Raw genomic sequence first — 21,630 nt, forward strand, 5'->3', positions numbered from 1 at the left:
GGTTTAAAAGCTCTGAGTCCAAAAACTGTTTTATACGTCAATGAATATGCAAAAGGTTTACGTATCTGTTCATAAGTTTATTGAATAAATCAGCGTATGACCCTTCGGAATATCTACTGTTCTCTCAAATACATAAATAATTTTAATAATAGTTTGTCCCATACTTGCAATTTTGGCAAGCACTTGACAAACATCATCCTGAAATTCCACGGATACGTCGCCGCATTAATTTGTCTAGCATGAAATGATAATTTATAATGAGCTAAACCAGGCACCATTTAAAAGCACTTAAGAGTTTGCGGAGTTGTTAAACGGAATGTTTTAATGACTTTCAGTATATTCATTTTCAAGGCAGAAGAAAATAAGTAAAGCTGTTAAGATATTGCGACGTGAATAATCTGTTAACATTATAACACTACTTGTTTTCTTGGCAGAGCATTAAATAATTTTACAATATTATGAAGAATTTTAACTTAATTATTTTCACATGGAAACGAACTTGAAATAATTAAGTTTTAATGCAAAATTCAGCTAAAGTTTGGATAATATAAAGTAGTTTTTAATTCACAGTTTATAAACAGGATGTTGGAAGAAGTTGGCTACAAACTTTATTTCCCTAAATAATAATTCTAAACACATATTTTCAGTTACGAACTTAATTGAAAGCAATAATCTTAAGCGTATTTGTTTTTAAATCCTTTTTAGCAGAATAAGTGAGCGAGTTCCTTAAAGAAAGATATTTAATTAATATACGAATTTCAGAGAAAAACCTCAGTTAGTAAAGCATTAAATGATAAAAAAATGTTTTATAATTTACGTGCTAAAATTTCAAAGTCGGGCGTAGTGAAGACTTTTGCTAAGAATAAGGAGGACAGCTAAAACCTTTACGATAAGTGTTTTTCTTTTTACTCGAGATTACGTTGCCAAAACGAGCAATATTTTCTTCGTAATAGCTCTTTAGATTTGTACTTACATAAAGAGAGAAGAGTAGTACACTAAAATAAGGCATAAAATTAGGCAAAGCAACAACCTACAACAACCTGGCGCACATTTTAACCAAGGTTCTCTCCATTTCGAGAGCAGAAATCGTATAGTTATACAGGGTCGGAAACACCATCGTGATGTGCGATTGTGTTTGAATGTAGAGAAAATTCACATATGGATATTGAAAATACTTAATACCACACGAAACGTTCGACGCAACAATATGTTTGGTTTTGCTGTAAATGATATTCTTCGTAATAGCTCTTTAGATTTGTACTTACATAAAGAGAGAAGAGTAGTACACTAAAATAAGGCATAAAATTAGGCAAAGCAACAACCTACAACAACCTGGCGCACATTTTAACCAAGGTTCTCTCCATTTCGAGAGCAGAAATCGTATAGTTATACAGGGTCGGAAACACCATCGTGATGTGCGATTGTGTTTGAATGTAGAGAAAATTCACATATGGATATTGAAAATACTTAATACCACACGAAACGTTCGACGCAACAATATGTTTGGTTTTGCTGTAAATGATATTCTTCGTAATAGCTCTTTAGATTTGTACTTACATAAAGAGAGAAGAGTAGTACACTAAAATAAGGCATAAAATTAGGCAAAGCAACAACCTACAACAACCTGGCGCACATTTTAACCAAGGTTCTCTCCATTTCGAGAGCAGAAATCGTATAGTTATACAGGGTCGGAAACACCATCGTGATGTGCGATTGTGTTTGAATGTAGAGAAAATTCACATATGGATATTGAAAATACTTAATACCACACGAAACGTTCGACGCAACAATATGTTTGGTTTTGCTGTAAATGATATTCTTCGTAATAGCTCTTTAGATTTGTACTTACATAAAGAGAGAAGAGTAGTACACTAAAATAAGGCATAAAATTAGGCAAAGCAACAACCTACAACAACCTGGCGCACATTTTAACCAAGGTTCTCTCCATTTCGAGAGCAGAAATCGTATAGTTATACAGGGTCGGAAACACCATCGTGATGTGCGATTGTGTTTGAATGTAGAGAAAATTCACATATGGATATTGAAAATACCACACGAAACGTTCGACGCAACAATATGTTTGGTTTTGCTGTAAATGATATTGTCAGGAACAGCTTAAAAGGCCTATACGACATGTCTGTTCGTCCGGACATAGAGGCATGAGATATGAATCTATATGGGCCCATAGTTCTAAACATAGCCTTGACAGAACTTAATGAAGGAACAACAAGGCTAGTAGTCTTTACACTGTAAAATGTATTTCCGGCAAGATGCAACCTCCGCCTGTCTCAAGATGCAACCTCCGCCTGTCTCAAATAACCTCAAAGATGACTTTCATCAATACTTGAAATTGACATTTAGACAACGGTGGTTGGGGGTCTGGTGATCCTATTTATTGGTTTGCACGGTCGCCGTACACATCCTGCCTTGGTAACTTTTAATGTTAAATTTTAATGTTTAATGTTTTTATTGCCGGGGGGGGGGGTATGTTAAGTCATTAAGACTATTTAACTGTAAGATTACGTCATTTTTTCTCTTCTTGGCGCCTTGCATGCCGCAGATGTTCATTACAGCAACCCTGTAAACGCTTACTCAGTTTTATTTTCATAAAGTGTTCATGCGATGCGTGCGTTGTTATACAACAATTTCAAATTAACTAGAAGTGGACTGTACTAAATATTTTATTCAACAACTTTAATCAAATGCGTGCCATCTTTCAAGCGATGACTTACGACTAACAACAACAGCAATAAAAAATAAAACTGAGTAAGCGTTTACAGGGTTGCTGTAATGAACATCTGCGCCATGCAAGGCGCCAAGAAGAGAAAAAATGACGTAATCTTACAGTTAAATAGTCTTAATGACTTAACATACCCCCCGGCATTGAAGGGTTACTTCAATAATTTCGTACGATAATACTCATAATAACCTACAAATTGTACAATTACTACCTTATACAATAATGCAATACGAATAATATATCTTAATTCAATATAATAATATTCAATTTTCAATACAAAATTTTATACACAATACAATGTACAATACAAGTTTTATAATAATAAGCTAAGACTTAACTAACTTAGGAAGCTTCTTCTTGAGGTAAAATTGCAATTTTTGTAATTCCACGCTTAATGATGTCCTTTGCTGTCTGTATTTCTACTACTCTAACCTTACCGTCAACTCCAGGAAAAATTCTTGTAATGCGCCCTAACACCCATCTACAAACAGGAAGCTCATCCTCCTTAACTAGTACTAGCATACCTATTTTAATATTCGTTTGTTCTACCTTCCATTTTGAACGCTGTTGTAGTGTGTTTAAATAGTCCCTATGCCAACGATTCCATATCAACTGGACAAATCTGGTAGTTCGTTTCCATCTTGAGAGTCTGTTTTCAGGTATATCATTTAATTCGGGTTCTACTATAGCATTCAAGGGTCTTCCAATGAGAAAATGACCTGGTGTTAATACCTCTAAATCATTTACATCGGAAGATAAGAGAGTAATAGGGCGAGAATTTAAAACAGACTCTATCTGAGTTACTACAGTTAATAACTCTTCGAAAGTCAACCTTGCATTACCTACAATCCGCTTTAAGTGATATTTCACGGATTTTATTCCAGATTCCCCAAATAAGTCCACCAAAATTAGGTGTCCGTGGGGGAATAAACTTCCATACTATTCCTTCTTCACCTAAATAATCTGCTAATTTTTTGTCAGGATTTCTAATTAAATTGTTAATTCTTTGCAATTTCGTTGGCATTTGCGCCAACGAAGTTTTTTGCATTCTCTGAGAAAATGATTGAGCATTTTCCGCGCCTAGCAATAAATCTCTTTAAGGTGGCAATAAATGCGTCAGTGGTGAGTTCACTCACTAGTTCGAGATGCACTGCCTTTGTTATAAGGCAAATGAAAAGAGCTAAATATACCTTATGAAGAGTTCCTTTCCTCTGTCCCTTGTACCTAATAAAAAATGGACCGCAAAAATCGGTGCCGACATGATTAAAGGGTGAGCTTGGATTTACGCGCTCTGCAGGTAATGACCCCATAATTTGTTCGATAGTGACTGGTTTATTTTTACTACAAATTATACATTCATGGGTAATCTTTCTAGTTAAATTCCTACCTTGTAATGGCCAAAATTTCTGTCTCATAAAACACAATAATGCTTGCGAACCTACGTGTAAATATTTCTGATGATAATGCTCAGCAATCAGCTTAGTTAGTTTGCATTTAACAGGCAAAATTATTTGATGTTTTTGTGAAAACATTACATTGGCCCCTTGTAATCGGCCTCCTACTCTCATTACATTATTTGCATCCAAAAAAGAAAGTAAATTACTTTTATTATTAATGGGTTTACCTTGTGCGAGGGAGTTGTATTCTGAATAAAAACTACATTTTTGAACCTCTCTTACTAAAAAGGATTCTGCCTCATTTAACTCCTTTGAACTTACTCCTCCTGTTCTTCTCTGTGCTCCTTTCTGTTTTGCACACCTAGAGTTCCAAATGAACCTGAAAATATAACTAACAATACGTAATAATTTTAAATAATTGTTAGTGATATCTAGGACATTATCAATAAATTTTGAAGGCAAAGTGCATAAACAAGCAATGTCAGTTCTTTTTCTCAGTTCATTAGAAAATGTCTCTGCTTTTTCTAATTGTTCAAAGTCAATGTTCTTGTTAGGTATGACACCCTCACTCAAGAATGTAGGACCTTTCCACCACAGATCAGCATCATGCAGCTTGTCAAAATTCAGTCCTCGGGAAATAAGGTCTGCTGGGTTCTCCTCTGAACGCACATAATTCCACTGGCATGTCTGTGTTAGCTCTTGGATCTGCGACAGTCGATTAGCAACAAAAGTTTTTAGTACATGCGGGGGATTCTGAAGCCATGCTAACACTATGGTTGAGTCACACCACAGACATATTTTACTGATGTCCAATTTCAATAAAGGCACCACCTTTGCAACAAGCTGTGCTAGCAGTACAGCTGCGCAGAGTTCCAGTCGAGGTACTGTCAGCGGTTTTAGTGGAGCTACTCTGGACTTGCTGCAAAGCAAATGTGAAGATAAATTATTGTCACTTCTACAGCGTAAATAAATGGCTACTCCGTATGCGTGTTCTGATGCATCTGAAAATCCATGAATTTGTATATCAGAAAAACAATCCTGTAAAACATATCTACTGACTTTCAAATTGTTGATAGATTGCATTGAATCAATAAAAAGTTGCCAATCCTTAATTATCCTTTCGGGTAGCGGATCGTTCCAATCAAGCTTCAATAACCAAAGTCTTTGGATGAAGATTTTTGCTTTTGTTATCCCTGGACCAAGCAGTCCTAATGGATCATAAATGCGAGCAATATCAGACAACACTGTTCTCTTTGTGTAAGTAGTTGGTTTCTTGATCGTTGATTTGTATGAAAAACAATCTATCTTTGGATTCCATAATAATCCTAAAGTTTTGATGTTCTGATCGTCATCGAAATTACTGAAAGAATATTCCTCTTGTCCATCCGGAAACTGCAAAAGATCAGGATGATTAGCACATCATCTGTGCAGACGCATTCCTCCACGTGATAATAGGTTAATCAATTGCGACTGTAATTCTTTAGCCTCTATTAGAGTATGGGCTCCTGTGAGTACGTCATCGACATAAAAATCCCTTTGTACTATTGGCGCTGCTAACGAAAAATTATTTTTCTCGTCTTCTGCTAATTGATTAAGTGTGCGTGTTACTAGATATGGTGCGTTGGAAGTACCGTAAGTTATAGTCTTCAGTCTATAGACCTTAACTGGTTCTTCTTCACTACTCTTCCATAAGATGCGTAGTAAATCTCTTTGATGTTCTTTAATCAAAATCTGACGATACATTTTTACAATGTCTGCTGTGAAGGCAATTTTATGCGTTCGAAATCTGCAAATAATATCAAATAGTTCGTCTTGAACTAACCCTCCATTCAGTAGAATATCGTTTAACGAAATTCCAGTAGTTGTAGGAGCAGTGGCATCGAACACTACCCTAAGTTTAGTGCTAGGTTTCTCGGGTCTGAAAACCCCATGGTGAGGACGATAATATGAGAAACTAGAGCTATCCCCTTCATCAATTTCTTCGGAATGGCCTAATTTATTATATTCCTTAATGAAATCTTCGTATAAGTGTTTCATTGCGGGATTGCGAGTGAAGCGTTTAAGTAGATAATTCAGTCTTTTGCTAGAGTTTTCACTCGATTCCCCTAAAAGGCTAAGTCCTTCCTCCTTAATTGGCATTTCCACTACATATCTGCCATCATCTTGCCTCGTGTGTGTACGAAGAAAGTGCTGTTCACAAAATTCCTCTTCCTGACTTTTCACTTTTTTTACTTCATTAATACCTTCAATCTCCCAAAACCTTCTCATGTTGTCAGATAAATTATCCCCATTTTCCACAAACCCACAAAAATTATTAACACTGCCTTGCTGCGGCATGCGTACTGACCCGCTAACGATGTATCCAAAAACTGACTGATGGAGAATCAGGTCTTGTATATTTATTCTATTTGTTCCCAGTAAATCAAAAAATATTTCGTTAGATAATAAAACATGTATTTGACCAGGTTTATAAAACTCTGGATCAGCTAAACCAATGAGTTGCAACTGCTTAACATCAGGAATGTTTATATATCTAGCAGGCGTTACGCGAGTTATTTTTGGAACAACAAAAAATTGTAAGGTACGAATAAAATCTCTAGTAGGGTTAGCGATGGTTGCTACAGCTTTTTACTTAACACCCATAACTCTACCATTGATACCTGAAATAGAAGCGTTTATTTTTCTTTTCTTCAAATTCAATAACTCAGCACCTTCTTTAGTAATGAAATTATTTTGAGAACCGGAATACAGCAAGGCTCTCAACGAGATAAATTTTCCATCATTACCCTTAACGAAAATAATTGCAGTTGAAAGTAGAACTTGTTTATTAAAAGAACTGGAAATATTCAGCGCAGTACCGTTAACGGACTTTGCTTGGTTGGTTTCATTAGTGTCACTAACCTTTTGGCTGCTTGCCATTGGAGTAAATGTATCAGCATTTCGAGAAAGATTACTGCTTAATTTATTAGTCTTGTTTGTGATTTGATTCGATGTGCCATTTGCTTTATCGAAATTTTCTTCATTTCGATCAAAATGTAAGAGCGAATTGTGAAATTTCTGACATTTTCTGCATGTATTAGAACTTTTACAGTCCTTGATTGTGTGGACCGAAGATAAACAATTGAAACATAGTTTTTTTGTCTTTACAAATTCAAATCGTTTCTTGACTGTTAGATTTAAGAATTGCGCACATTTCAACAATAAATGATCAGCTTTACAATAAGGACAATTTTTTGAATTTTCCGAAAGTGATGTAAGAGCTTTGGTATTAAATGAACGTTTCGATTCCCCATGCGGAGGTTTGTAATGTGATAGGGTGCGAGCGTGTTCTTTCAAAAAACATGTCAGTTGTTTAACCGTTCCTATCTCGTCTTTTTTAAGTGACCTTTCCCACCAACACCGAGTATTTCTATCCAACTTTTCAACTAATAAATAAACAATTAACGTGTCTGAAAATTCTTCCACCTTTTGCTCCAATGCTTCCAAGGATCATGCACATGTAATGTAAACATTCATGCACCTTATCGATAAATTTTAAAAGTGACGAAGTAGAATCACTCGTTTGAGGTATAGAAATTAATTTCTTTATGATAGAATTGATCAAATCTTTTTTGTTGCAATAGCGATCAACCAACAGATTCCATGCTATGTCATAATTCGAATCTGAAATTGGAATGGACTGAATAATATTTAAAGCGTCTGCCTTACACGAACTCTATAAATATTGCAATTTTTGCGCATTAGTTAATTTGCTATTTTTATGCACAGCTGCGGAAAATAAATCCTCAAATTCAATCCATTCTTCGATTTTCCCACTAAATATTGGAAGAGACAATTTAGGCAATTTTATATCCGAAACAATTATGTCTTTACTCGAACCGTTTTCATTTGAGCAGCTATTCCTTTGAGAACGGATCTCAGAAATTTTTCTTTTAATTTTCAAATGAATTTCGTCGAGATTATCTACTACATTTTCCTTTTCCTTAATGAATTCGTCAGTGTCCTTTTCTTCACAATGTGCAAATAAAGAATCGAAAATGTTACTTAATTCCTTTTTAAATTCTAATATTTTTGATTCGTATAACTCCAATAAGGAAATATCTGCTTCATCCACTGTAGAATTTACCTTATTTTCAAACTTTCTGATACTGCATTTTAAACTCTTTTTGTTAGCTTTAATTGCTTTCAATTCACTCATCATGAACAAATAAATAATTTATCACTTACCGTGATTGCAGATTTCTCGACAGCAACACCGGAAATGAACGATGACACAGTATCCAATCTTAATTGCGTAATCCACACGAAAACGAAAGCATTCCAAACACTCTATATGAAGTTATGCGTAATACAACCAAACGAAAGTATTACAAATGTTCTAAAAGGTTAATTTTAGCAACGATGTCTTTTACCTTTAGCTCGACGGACCATAAAGTGTTCATGCGATGCGTGCGTTGTTATACAACAATTTCAAATTAACTAGAAGTGGACTGTACTAAATATTTTATTCAACAACTTTAATCAAATGCGTGCCATCTTTCAAGCGATGACTTACGACTAACAACAACAGCAATAAAAAATAAAACTGAGTAAGCGTTTACAGGGTTGCTGTAATGAACATCTGCGCCATGCAAGGCGCCAAGAAGAGAAAAAATGACGTAATCTTACATTTAAATAGTCTTAATGACTTAACAGGAGCCAATTACTAGATTTGGTCTAGGGCAACCTTGCGGAAGCATGGCGGTTTTGAAGATCCCGTCAGATGCATCTCCATAGTTTCCGCGACCATTACTTCCAAGCTAATCCCAGAAAGTCCCAGAATGTTTGTGATTCCATGGGCCGACTATATCAAGTATATATTACAGATCGTGGAAGCACCTTCACCTCTGTGCGATGTACAAATGTACGTGCACAGCATGTTATTCACTCACTTGTAGCTCTTTCATTTATCGTGTTCTGTGCACTATACCACACCATTTCCGACTATGCATAGCTGTATGATTTTGATTCTTCTTTGAATATCTTACTCCTTCCAGAAGTTAGTACACGCTGTGCTGAAGTATTCTCTATACGCATCTGCGTGCCTCCAAATGAAGACTCCAGACGCCGGCAGTACAATCTGTGGCAGAAGATAAACGAAATCTTATCAGCACAACGCGCAGATAAATAGGCATAATTAGTTGCAAGAAGTTGAATATCAGTTGCAAGCAAATGAAAAGACTAGCTGCCTATCTTGTGCGAAGCATAAAAGATTCCTTGAACATATTCCTCATTATGCTGCTGAAATTCATGAAAAAAGAATACAAATGCTTAAGAAATGCCGGAATTTGTCAAAGCATGTTTTATTATATAAAGAAAAAGAGGCAGCTAGCATCCGCATTCTCTTCGATATTTTATAATTGGTAAGTGTGCGTTTTGTGCAACATGCTCGCAAGATATTTTTTTGTTTATATCTGTTAGATTTCTCTTTCAGCATTTAACATCTTAATTCTGGTTTACCATATCTACAGCACATAACTAAGAATTCACATAAAATTTCTTTCCTACTATATGAACTTTATTTTCATCTTTACGTCGGAAGTTTATCTTTCAATATTAAAAATAGTCATTACATCTTTCTTATGCACATACAGATTTCTTACATAGAAATTTATTTTAGAATACTGAAATACTTCAATATTGTCTATTTTGCTTAAACTATAGTTCCTTTCGCATTAGGCTTGTATTATTATTTCTTATGCTGGTTCTTGTTTTTCCATTTTTTAATATTATAAATAAATACGACACATATATAATTTAGTATTTTGAAATATGTATAATTTAGTTTGTATGTTTTTTGAAATAGATACCCCTCCTGTAAATAATCTCTGACGGAAAGGAACTCATTAGCATTTAATCTTAGAGCAAGAGTTTTATTCTTTTATACTGTTCACTACTCAGTTGCAAAATTGGTATTGTTATATTCAAAATGTCATTAAAATAAAACACAGACTTGAAGAGCTACGCTGGTTTAGTATGTAAGATTCCAAACTTGGAATGTACTGCAATGTGTCTGGAACGCTGAGAATTGATAAGCGAATAATCGCTTAGTTCAGAGAGATAGGAACGTAAACGTACGAAGGGTTAATTACCCTTTATTATTCAAAATAAATGTAACAGGCGACTCCTTCTTGGAGCTACAGTGAAGCCTATACTTGGGCTTGAACTCAGGAAAATAAACAATAAAACTTTACTAAACTTAACTAAAAATATATAGCCGATGCTATCAAGATTCTAATAGAGTTGGCCCCTTACCGCCAACTAACGGCGAAGCTATCAAGGGTCTAAAGTACGGCCGAGCGTAATAATAGCTTGCATGTGCGAAAGTATCGCCAAAGCCTAACGCGCGCTGGTCAGAATCTCTAGCTCTCTAACGAAGTAAGTAGAATTTCATAGTCAAATACTTCTTCTTCTCATTTGCATTCGAACGCGATTCTGAAAATACGTTCTGGCCGGATGTTGTAAGCTGAAATTAAGGAAAGAACTTTAATTCAAAATTAAGTGTTAGATGAATTAAGATAAACCTTACAAGTAAATAGCTTGATCTCGCTTTGTGGGGAAATACCCTTAAAATGAATTATGATGAGTATAAAATGGATTATGATGAGTATAGAAATAAACTGCTGGTAACTCAATAATGAGCTTGCGATATTAAAAAATATCCATTCTGTTGCAGAACTGTATATCATGTGTTTTTCATAAAAATGAAATGAACAGTGTACGGTGAAATATGCCCCATCTGAAGAGGAATATACCTTTGCAAATGTTTATCTTACTAAAATAGTATCAGTGATCGAAAGCTGGATATAGATCAGAATTCGTTAGTTTTTTAGTCCTTCATCATGTCACCTTCGTACACATAGGCGTCAATAGTAGCTGGAAAGGATTAATGATATCAGATCATTCTTTTTTCCTGTACAGTGTTCAAAATATATGAAGACAGCCTTAACCCTTTCCGGCACGCTACCTTTTAAAGTTGGAATTTTGATAAAAAAAAAAAAAAAGTAGGCAGTCTAATTAGGCCTAGAGCAGCACACATGTAAAATTTTGTGAAGATAGTACTTATCGTTTTCATTCTGTATATGTGCCGAAAGTGGGCACACTGATTGAATAGAGCTTTGAAAAGAGTACTGAAACGAGCATTGTTGTCAATGAACTGACCGATGAGATGCGGAGAAACAAAGAATACAGAATCTCAGTTGTCCTAGATTATCGGTGAGCCCGGTCTGGGCACACCTAGGGTTCGCCGTTTGATTTTAGGCAAGATTTCAAGGTAAAAATTTAAAACTAATATAGAATAAGGAGATTGGCATACAGCCAAAAAATAACATAGAAATTTCTTTTCAAACAATTCCTTTTATACCCTAAAAAAATCTGGAAGATTTCTTTGAAAGATGAGGGTCTTAAAAAACTAAACATGGCTAAAATATATGGACTGGTTTGTGTTGAGCTGCCATCTACTATAAATAAAGAAGGTTCAGAGTAACCTATAGTAACCTATAAATCCTTTTTCATTCAATTTTTCTGTGCGTACAGAAGGAAATATTTGCGGCACAGTGTGTCCAGACCGGACACACTGTGCCGCAAAGGGTTAATTTCACGTACTTGTTGACAAGTTGTTAATTAGGCATTCGTTTTCGGCCTTAGTTTCTGAGAAATGAGTAGAGATGATACTTTATATGTTTTTAGATCTTTCGTAAACATCCTTATACGTTCAAGCTTTCCATAATGGTGAATGAATTTCATGGTACTTAAATCGCATTTTCATTAAGAAATAGTATCTTTCCTTTCAAATCCTCTCCACTTCAATCAGCATCTATTACCGGTCACGTACCATCATATATTTGGCCTTCATTTTCATATTTTTCTTCGTAGATCTTTGATACGTACATGAACGTGACAAAATTTGCATGAACGTGCAGCAAATCCTAGATTTTGCAGGCATCTTCTTTGACTTTTATTGCTAGTCTACGTGCCAGCATTTAATTATAGATTCATTTATTAAAACACAAGGTATTATTTTTAATATGAATTTTTAAAGTCGCTGTTAAAATTGTAATATTATGACTAAAGTGCATATAACAGCTCTGGAAATTAATAAAGTAAATTCGATAAATCATTTTTGTAGTCCTAAATTTACTTACTTTAAATTTACCTAAATTTACTTTTTACCTAAATTTACTTACTTATACTCCTAAATTTACTTTACATCTCTTACTTTCAAATTTACTTACATCAGGAACTTTATTTTAAATAAATAGTTTATTTTATGCCCAAATAAAACGTACTTCCTAAGTCGGTGAAACATTGTATTCCTTTAAAAATAATGTTAATATTTTTGATTAATTTAAAATTCGTGCGTAAAGAGATTAAAATCCTGTCTGACTTCTGTTACATTGCTCTTGCAATTATACTGCTATATTATCACTAATTAAATATTTGTTCATTTACGTACTTCGAGAATAATTAATACATAATCAACCACTAAACTGTAACGGATAAAATATATTTCATACTCAGTTTCAAATAATAATATCTGCATAAAATTCTTAAAATATGTTGTTTAAAACCATTTCTGGTACTATTCCGCTTTGAGGACCGTAAAAAATTGCAGCGAAACTGTATGCGCAAAAGCGCCAAATTTATTTCAAAGAAAAGGCATCATTCATTATAGAAAATTATGTTGAATTGTTGACAACCAACGAGATGAAATTGTGCTTTAGCGATAACTCGGTAGCGAAATAGCGATGCAGGAATCCATTCAGTTATGTTTAGCCTTTTTTATATAAATTATGATAATGATCTGAAATAGTTATTTGCTCTTATGCTTCTATTCAGTTATGTTTAGCCATTTTTATATAAATTAGAATAATAAAAAAGTATTATATGAAATTAACCTTTCATCTAAATTAAAACAATGATCTTTAAATAGTTATTTACTATTATACTTCCTTTCTTGCGTTAGGGTTGACACAATTATTTTTGGCAGTGCAGGCATCAACAATAGTTTGGCGATTTTTTACGGTCCTCAAAACGGAATAGTACCCAATTTTTATATTATGGTTATACAATATTGAGTTGTTATAACAGCATAGATCTGTCTACGGGAAGAATACATGTGATATATGAGCATATACAATGAAGAGCCAAAACATTATGACCACCTATTTCAACAATGCGTTGCACCATCTTTGGCCTACAAAACAGCTGCAGCTCACCTTTTCGTGGATGCCAGAAGTTCTTGGTTAGATGACCAGAGACAGGTTGTATCCCCAAACGTCTAAGCAGTGGTCACACTGTAAAGATTTATTTTATTCTAACCAATTATTTTTAGTTTGACTTTCCTGTCCCTCCTAATTTCCGTTTCCTGCCGGAATGTAAATTTGTTATGATGGAGAATTCAAATTTAAACGTGTTTCAGGAGAAGTATTTAATCTGCGTGTCAAGAGTTCAAAAAGAGTAGAAGTGAACTTAGTTACGATGTTTATCCTGCGAGTTTGAAACTAAGTAGGTGTTCGACATCTTTCAGTTTATATAGATATTTCTGGGCTCGGCTTTGCTGCATGCAGCCGATTTAGCATTAGTTAACCTAAGAGCCATTCGTTAACTATCTTGAGATAATGTGCATTTTACATTGTTATTTTCTGTTAATTTACTAGCTACAAATGATGGTGAATTGTGAGCACGAAGTGCGTGCATCTGTTTTAATTTAGGTTAAATAAAAAGGTCATTTAAATTTTTCTTTTGCAGTATTTATTCTTAAAGACATAGCTCGACTTCGCTACTTCGCCTTCGACGTAGAGTCAAAGTTATATGTTATCAAAGAAATTCCAAAGACTCGATAACACAAAATTAAGATATTCCAACATGGTGGTGTTTGCGTTCTGAACTGTTGCTCCATGACACATCAAATATGCTCTATCGAGATACAATTCCGCTGATTAGGTGGTCAGGACATTAAATCGAATTCATCCTTATGGTCCTTGAACCACTCTAACACTGTTCTGTCTTGTAAGATAGGGCGTAATCCTTTTGGAAGATTCCATTTCCAGTTGGGAAGACAGACGCCATGTAAGGGTGCAACTGATAAGCGGTTATGTTCAGATAGCCCGCAGCTTCCAAGCTGTGTTCTACCACAACTAAGGGTCCAAGAACTGCGAATACGAATGTCCCGCAAACAATAATAATGTTACCACCAGCCTGTATATAACTTGCTCTACAGGGGTAAGCACTTATTTGTCTGAAAGACGGCGTGCCCTGACACGACCTTCGACGTGATGAATGAGGACTTATGATTCCGGCAACTCTCTTCCACTTATCGATGATGTAGTCTCGATGTTCGTGGGCTCACTGTAAGCGTAGTTGACAACAGTGTCCGCTGAACTGTGCTCTTGTATCTGCATTGTACCGGACTATCAGCTGATCCAATGTCTGGCGCCGATTTTGCTGCACCGAGCAAGAGAGTCTCCGATGTCTTTTTTTCTTTGATGACGAGTGGACGTCAACTTTTTGGCGTCTAATTCGGGTTTCGCTGTCATTTAGCCACTTTGAATAATTACTAACAACGGTTTCACCGTCATTTATCTACTTTTGTATAAATGCTAACAACGACAGATCGTTAACAACCTCCCAATCGTACAGTTTCAGAGATACTCATTTCGAGTCTTTGGGGCATTACAGTCTGTCCTCTATCAAATTCGCTTAGATCAGTAGACCTTCCCATCACTCATAAAAGTAAGTGTATCGAATCGAACCAGAATACTCCTCGAATATCGCTCATAGCGCGACGTGTCCGGATTTATGCAATATATTACCATAAAGGCACATAACATAAACCCAACATTTCACATAAAGGAAGGGCTGGAGTGTATGTGAAGTAAGCAATCAATAAGTGCCGTTAAAATAAAACTGGCAGTGGTTTAAAGTGAGGAAATTTCCGTACAGTGTAAAAGAATACAATTCATAGCAAGTACAATGAAAGACAAAACAAGTGCAATTGAAGTAATGGAAAGGAAAATGTGAAAAATGACTAAATTAAAGAAAGATGTTTCCTTTCTAATCGAACCGAAGTGTAATATTCCACGAATATGCTAATGTGTCTGGATCAATGACACATATTGCTATACAGGCACGTAACATAAATGCAGTCATGATAAGTAGGGCCTGAAAGGGAGTAGCTACGAGTGGAGGCAAAGGGGGACATGAGGATCATAAATGACCCAACATCGCAAATAAGGAAGAACTGGAATTTGTATGAAAAGCAAATCAATACGTGTAGTAAAATTTAACTGGCAGGTGGTTTAAAGTAAGAAAATCTTCACATAGTTTAAAAGAACCCAATGCAAAACAATTACTATGGACGACAAAACAAATGCAAATGCAAAAATGGAAGCAAAATGTGTAAAATTACTATTATAGAAAGATCATCATCATCATCTAGTCACTTTTGCAGTGCGCGGCAGATGGCCTAAGATCATGGTCCTCTTCAAGCATTTTATAGTTGAAGAGATTAAATGAATTTAAGTATTCACATCCAAGTGCTTTACCTCAGAATTTTATGTCTTGTTACGATAGGTTTCAGTAGTGTCAAGTCTGAGATCTTCATGAAGTGTGGCATTACTAACATAGTAATCTGCATTAATGATAATGCGTAGGAAGAGATTTTGAATTTTCTGTAATTTCAGGAAATCGTTTCTTGTAACAGAGGTCCATGCAGGTGAAGCATAAAATTAAAATTGATCTGGTAATGGAGGTGTAAAACAAAACGTTTCTTCCTAAGATCGATACTTGAGTATTTTCCAACAATGGGAATTAGACTATTGATAACTTGTTTGCTTGGTTTTACATCTTATTAATAAGGTCATTCCATTAGAATTTAGAATTAAAAGTTATGCCGAAATATTTGGCAGACTTGACTAAAGGAATAGTTTTTCTGAATAGTGTAAGATAACCGAATAAGATTAGTCTGGGATTTTTTTCCATCTAATGATGAGTAATTGAGATTTCGTCGCATTGACAGCAATTCTCCATAAGGTGCACAATCTCTCGATAAACGGTACTTCATCTTGTAATTTTTTAATCGCATGGTTAACATTTGTAGATCTAGCCGCAAGCGCCGTACCTTCTCCAGCAGCAGTTAAATATCATTTCCACTTAATCACGTGCCCTCCACGTCATCCAAATGAATTCATTCAAACAAATATGGGGATGATCATGATGTTTTGGCTCGTCAATGTAGTGCGTATGAAAATATAAAATATTTTGTTTCTGTTGAACTTCAAATTTGTATGTTTCATCCTGAGACGGCAGTAAAAAGTACTAAATATCTATTCTTCAAGAAAAATATGTTGTCAGCTAAAGTTTTAGAATTTAAATTCTAGAGTGTCTGTATAGAGTACATACAGAAAGTCTATGTTCCCTATTTCTCACTATGTATGAGCTAAAAACAAGGATCACTGAAGATTTGAAATCCATCATGCCGGAAAATTTACCAGAGACTACTGCCTAGGCTTCTGTCATGTCATGTATTCTACTTAGTAACTTACGTTATTCTGCTTCGAAACCGGACAACTGTTCGTAGACACTGAGACAATGCTACAATTAACACAAAACTTGAAAATATATTTTTGATATTGTAATTTAAATATTAATATTAAAAATTATGTTTTCAACATTATCTCTTGCAGGTCGTGAAAATGATGGCTATTGTGGTAGCGCTGTTTGCACTCAGCTGGCTGCCCATTCAAATATTCAGTTTGTTGGTGTACTTCAGCCCTGAGACGGTGCTTCCTGTTTTAGACGAAGATTTCCCAGGCTTCGCTGCTGCTTTTCTTTGCTGCCATTGGCTCTCAATGGCTAATAGCTTTGTCAATCCGATTGTCTACTGTTTCATGAGCGACAACTTCAGGGTAAGTTTCTAGAGACATTAGGTATTTTTGGAAGCAGGAGTGATGTAAAATTAACAACGCCTTCGCCGGAAATCGAACCGCGGACCTCTGGAATACGCGCCCAGCATGCAGACCACCGACCCACGAAGGTATGCCAAGAAGGCGGGAGAAATACCTTATATACTTCCACTTTCAAAGCGCGAGTGAGGTTTTTAGGGGACCCAGTCGCCAAATCCTGAACGTGGAGAATCATCATCCGACACACTTTTAATATGGGCGCCACTGTAGAGACATTAGGTCATTTGGAAGCAAGCAAGATGAAAAATATGCAAACGCTTTCTCCGAAAATCGAGCCACGTAACTCTGGAGTACGCGCCCAGCGTGCAGACCACCACATCAAGAAGGCGGGAGAAATACCTTATAAGTTTACCAATTAAAAATATGCTTTCGTGCAAAATTATGTTTTGTCTAAATATGGCTAAGTTCCTAAAATAAAATTAAATAAGATCTGTAACTTACCGAAAGAAATTAACTGAAAAAATACATCAGTTTTTGAAGAGAACAGCTGCTATTATTAAGACAGAATTTTACTTTTAATTTAAAGCAGTATATGCGTATTATATGACACACACACACACACACACAAAAAAAAAAAAAAAAAAAAAAAAAAAAAAAAGAGCAGATTATTAAAATTCTTTCAAAATTAAAATAGTGTAAAAATTATTTATATTAGTAAATCACGAACTGAAAAAGTCATGAGTAACTCATTGAAATTTTAATTATGAAATATTTCACTTTTTAGTTATTGTGAAGTATTTCTTTATACAATTATGCAAAAATTATACTCTTTTAATTTTTGAAGTAATATCTTTAGGTTTATGTAACATACATTATAAGGATAAAAGAACCAAAAATTGACGCAAGACCTTTCATGCAGAAAGGAATTAAACTGCATTAAATTTAGGGTTAGCATTTACTGAATTATTTTTGAATTAATATTTCTTAAATTTCGGAGTTTTAAATCCATTTCATTATGAAGAAACTTCAAAAGTTTCATTTATTCAACATTTTTAAGTAACCCAGTTTGAGTATTGTGACTTTTTGAAGCGTAATGAAATATGAAAAATACTTTATTTGATGAATTAAGAAATTGTGAATCAAATTATTGAATGGAAACGAGAGTGATTTGAATCAGATATTAAATATTTCTTTTAAAAATACTTTCTAAATATTTTTAATTACGTAAAGTTAGACTTGGAATAGGTTTCAGTCTTTGATCTTTTATTAACAAGCATCCATTTCAAAGAATTTATTTCTATCTTTCGGAAGAACTTTCCTTTTGAAGTTTCTCTGTTAAGTGTACGCTACTGAGAGGTTGCGAGTCTTCTGAAACAAATCTTTCCAGATACACTTTCTATGCATTTCTAAAAAGAAACGTGGAAAATATTTTTAGTTAGAAACATAAAACGATTGGTTAAATGGTTAAATCAAAGCACTCGAGGCTTGTCTCAAAGACATACTTTCACAACTTTTTCCAGCTACTTTTTGCCCCGGAATGGGATCAAAACCTCTTTTTGAGCTTTTATGGGAGTGCATAGGTGTCACTTTTCCCAAGATCCTGAACCACACTCCTAATTTTGCCATCGTAGAAAGCGTTTTAGTTAGTACTGATTATTCTTACAGTTTTGGTCATTGTATACGGTGTTACTGCGATGACTTTTCTTATGAACTTGAATTTGAAGGAAGAATAAATTTTCTTAAATGCACATCAGTTCCTGGTTAAAAGAAACATTTCACTAAAAAGAACTTTTGAAATGCATTTTAAATATCCTTTATATGTCTTACAGATGTTTGAAAACTAAACAGAAAATATTTTTCGCCAAGTTCTAAAATGCCCAGAGCTTTATCAGCTGTCTTAATATTGTACAAATATCAGTATATTCATGATAATGTACTCATATTTGTAACTTTGTTAAGGAATTGCATTTTCGTGCAAAATTCATACTTTGTGAATGACGTCAAATATATATCTGATACATATTTAGCAATCTAAATGAATAACTAGATTATATTTTAATTTTCTCCTAGAACCTAGTTTATTATATCTATAGCAGATTCTTTCTGGGCAAAATAAAAATAATGTAATTTGCGTTTTCGAATATTCTATTTATTGCATACATTTATAAATCGTATTTTATACAATTCCATGTATTTAACTATCTAGCTATTTATATATGTATCTATACTCTCTACATATTTAATTTCATGATGATGCTTTATATTTGTGTGAACGAAACTGACGTAAAAACAAAACAAAACAAAATGACTACTAAGAAGGAGGCATGGAACTATTGGTTGCTGGATCGCTATGATGGGATGTTTGTGGAAACATAAGCAACCTTATTTATCCTATTAAAGAAGGCGTCAGTACAATACAGTATTACGTCACGAATACTAAGTTATTTCACGTACTTTATGAAATTTTTTTGGCTATTGGACACGAAAGATATGACAGAATATTGAACGGCCTTTCAACCAAATGCAAAACGTTACACGGAATGATATTGAACTGTACATTCACCTTTGTGAGGCTTGTCAGAAGAAAAACAAGATATTAAAAAGCACAGTGTTATGAAAACTGTGATTGTTTTCTGAATTGAATGCCCGTTATCATGTAGATCACACTGATTTCCAGCTTCAGCCAGATAGAGAACACACATTTATTTTGGTGTACCAAGCCATCTCATTAATTTTTATTACGTATTTTGAGTAAACGTTTTTTAAAGTCTTTGATTATTTTTTCAAAATAACATTTGTATTTTTGAAGAATGAACGTCTTTTAAGTAAAAGCCTTATCATGATCATTTTTTCAAACTTTGCCTAAAGAGTATTTGTTATTCGATAGAATACCTAGGTATTAAATATATAATAATTCTCAATTTCATACTTTGCCTGAAACCGCCAGGCATCCTCTAAAATGCCTATGTATTCTATATAATGCCGGGGTTTCATAAATTGCCAGTAACATATATATTTAATAAATATAGGCATAGATATATATACGGGGTGTTTCAGTAAATAGGTTACAAATTTTCAGGAGATATAAGAGTAACTTAGACTATGGAAAATAAAATAGCAATGCACGGTCGAAAAGGCTTTCCTGGTGCTGCAGGGACAACATAAAACTCAAGAAACGAACAACATGAACAGGGTGGGGAAATAGATTTATTATGCTTAGTACAGCAGAAATTTAAGAAATAAAAAAAAAACTGACAACGATTGTCATCAAAGAAGGTGTTAGAAATTACAGGAAAAAGATGCAGTTGAAGCTTTCGAGGCAAAAACAAATGCTGAAATACTTGGAAGAAAAGTTTCTTTTCATTTTTTTAGCTGCTTCACGCCCAAAGAAATGCAAGAAACGGGCCTGAAAGTATAAACGAAGAAAATTTCAACAGACTTCGAAGAAAAGGAAATAGCTGACACAGCAAGATGATGAAAAAGCTGCATTATGCATTGAAGCTCAACGAAACATTCCTCGTTTACAGCAGGAAAATATAACGTCGCAAACGTGCTCACAAATACAAACTTGGAGACAAAATGCCAATCCAGCATGGACTGAAACTTCGACTTGGACTTAAACTTCGTCCCAAATTCTTCGCTCCTTATGAGACAACGAAAATTCATCCATCTCATTATTACGAAGTACGAAAAATACGCCGTGAAGGTCCCATTATCATGTCAACCTCTGCTGATAAAATGAAACATTTGCCACCCAGACGTTGATATTTTTGCACTTTTTCTGCTTGTTTTTTTCTTTTCCTTTTCAGCGCATCATTCAAATTAATCATGCGATCTTACGTAACGCTTAATGCAGATACCTCTTGCCTAATCAAAGTACTTTGTAAACCAAAACTTTTTTTGCCTCCCTCCCTTATTCCTCTGAAGAAGTACTGCGACACTCTCTCTCTTCTCGTTTATACTTTCATCCTCGTAAGACGCTTCTGCTATTATTTTTGTTCGCTTTTATTGCCATAGTATCAAAAATGTTCTGGAAATAGGTACGATTGGAGTGCCAAGTGAATTGTGGCATCCAATGGGAATTTAAATAAATATGGAATTTAATCCGGCTCGTCTGCTTATTCTTCAAAATGGATGGACTTTCTAAGCATCAAGTATCTTCGCAATGAGCATTTCTACGTATCTATATCTGTGTTTCCAAAATTTGCGCTATCATTGCATTTTTTGGCCAGTTCTAATAAAGAAGAAATCTACACGAGCTTTTTATTCTGTGTTCACAGTGAATGATGAGAAAAGTCCTGTTTCACTGAAAGTTTTAATGCAAGTTTGTGCCGCATTCATAATCAAATCATTCATATCGTGTCATCAAACCTCAGTTTTTTTACATATATATATATATATATATATATATGGTATCGGACGCAGGTATGTTAGCTTTTTGGTTCATTAATTTTTCTTCACGAATACTTTGCCTTTTGGTCTTAACAGGACCTCTCTTTGTCGTGATTTTTTCATTAGGACAAAGTTTATATTTTTACACTAAGGGGCC

General features: G+C 34.6%; 1 protein-coding gene across 1 annotated transcript in view; it reads left to right on the forward strand.

Moving 5' to 3' along the window:
• Window positions 1-21,630, forward strand: part of LOC118190346 (substance-P receptor-like) — a 347,815-nt gene that overhangs the window by 320,697 nt on the left and 5,488 nt on the right. The window contains exon 5 of the mRNA XM_085819277.1: window positions 16,863-17,084. Within this exon, the coding sequence (XP_085675403.1) occupies window positions 16,863-17,084 (222 nt within the window). The remainder of the gene's footprint in view (window positions 1-16,862; window positions 17,085-21,630) is intronic.

Source organism: Stegodyphus dumicola, chromosome 6 (assembly GCF_044657685.1).
Source record: "Stegodyphus dumicola isolate Sdum_Otavi_A_Nest chromosome 6, ASM4465768v1".
NCBI classification, from domain to species: domain Eukaryota; kingdom Metazoa; phylum Arthropoda; class Arachnida; order Araneae; family Eresidae; genus Stegodyphus; species Stegodyphus dumicola.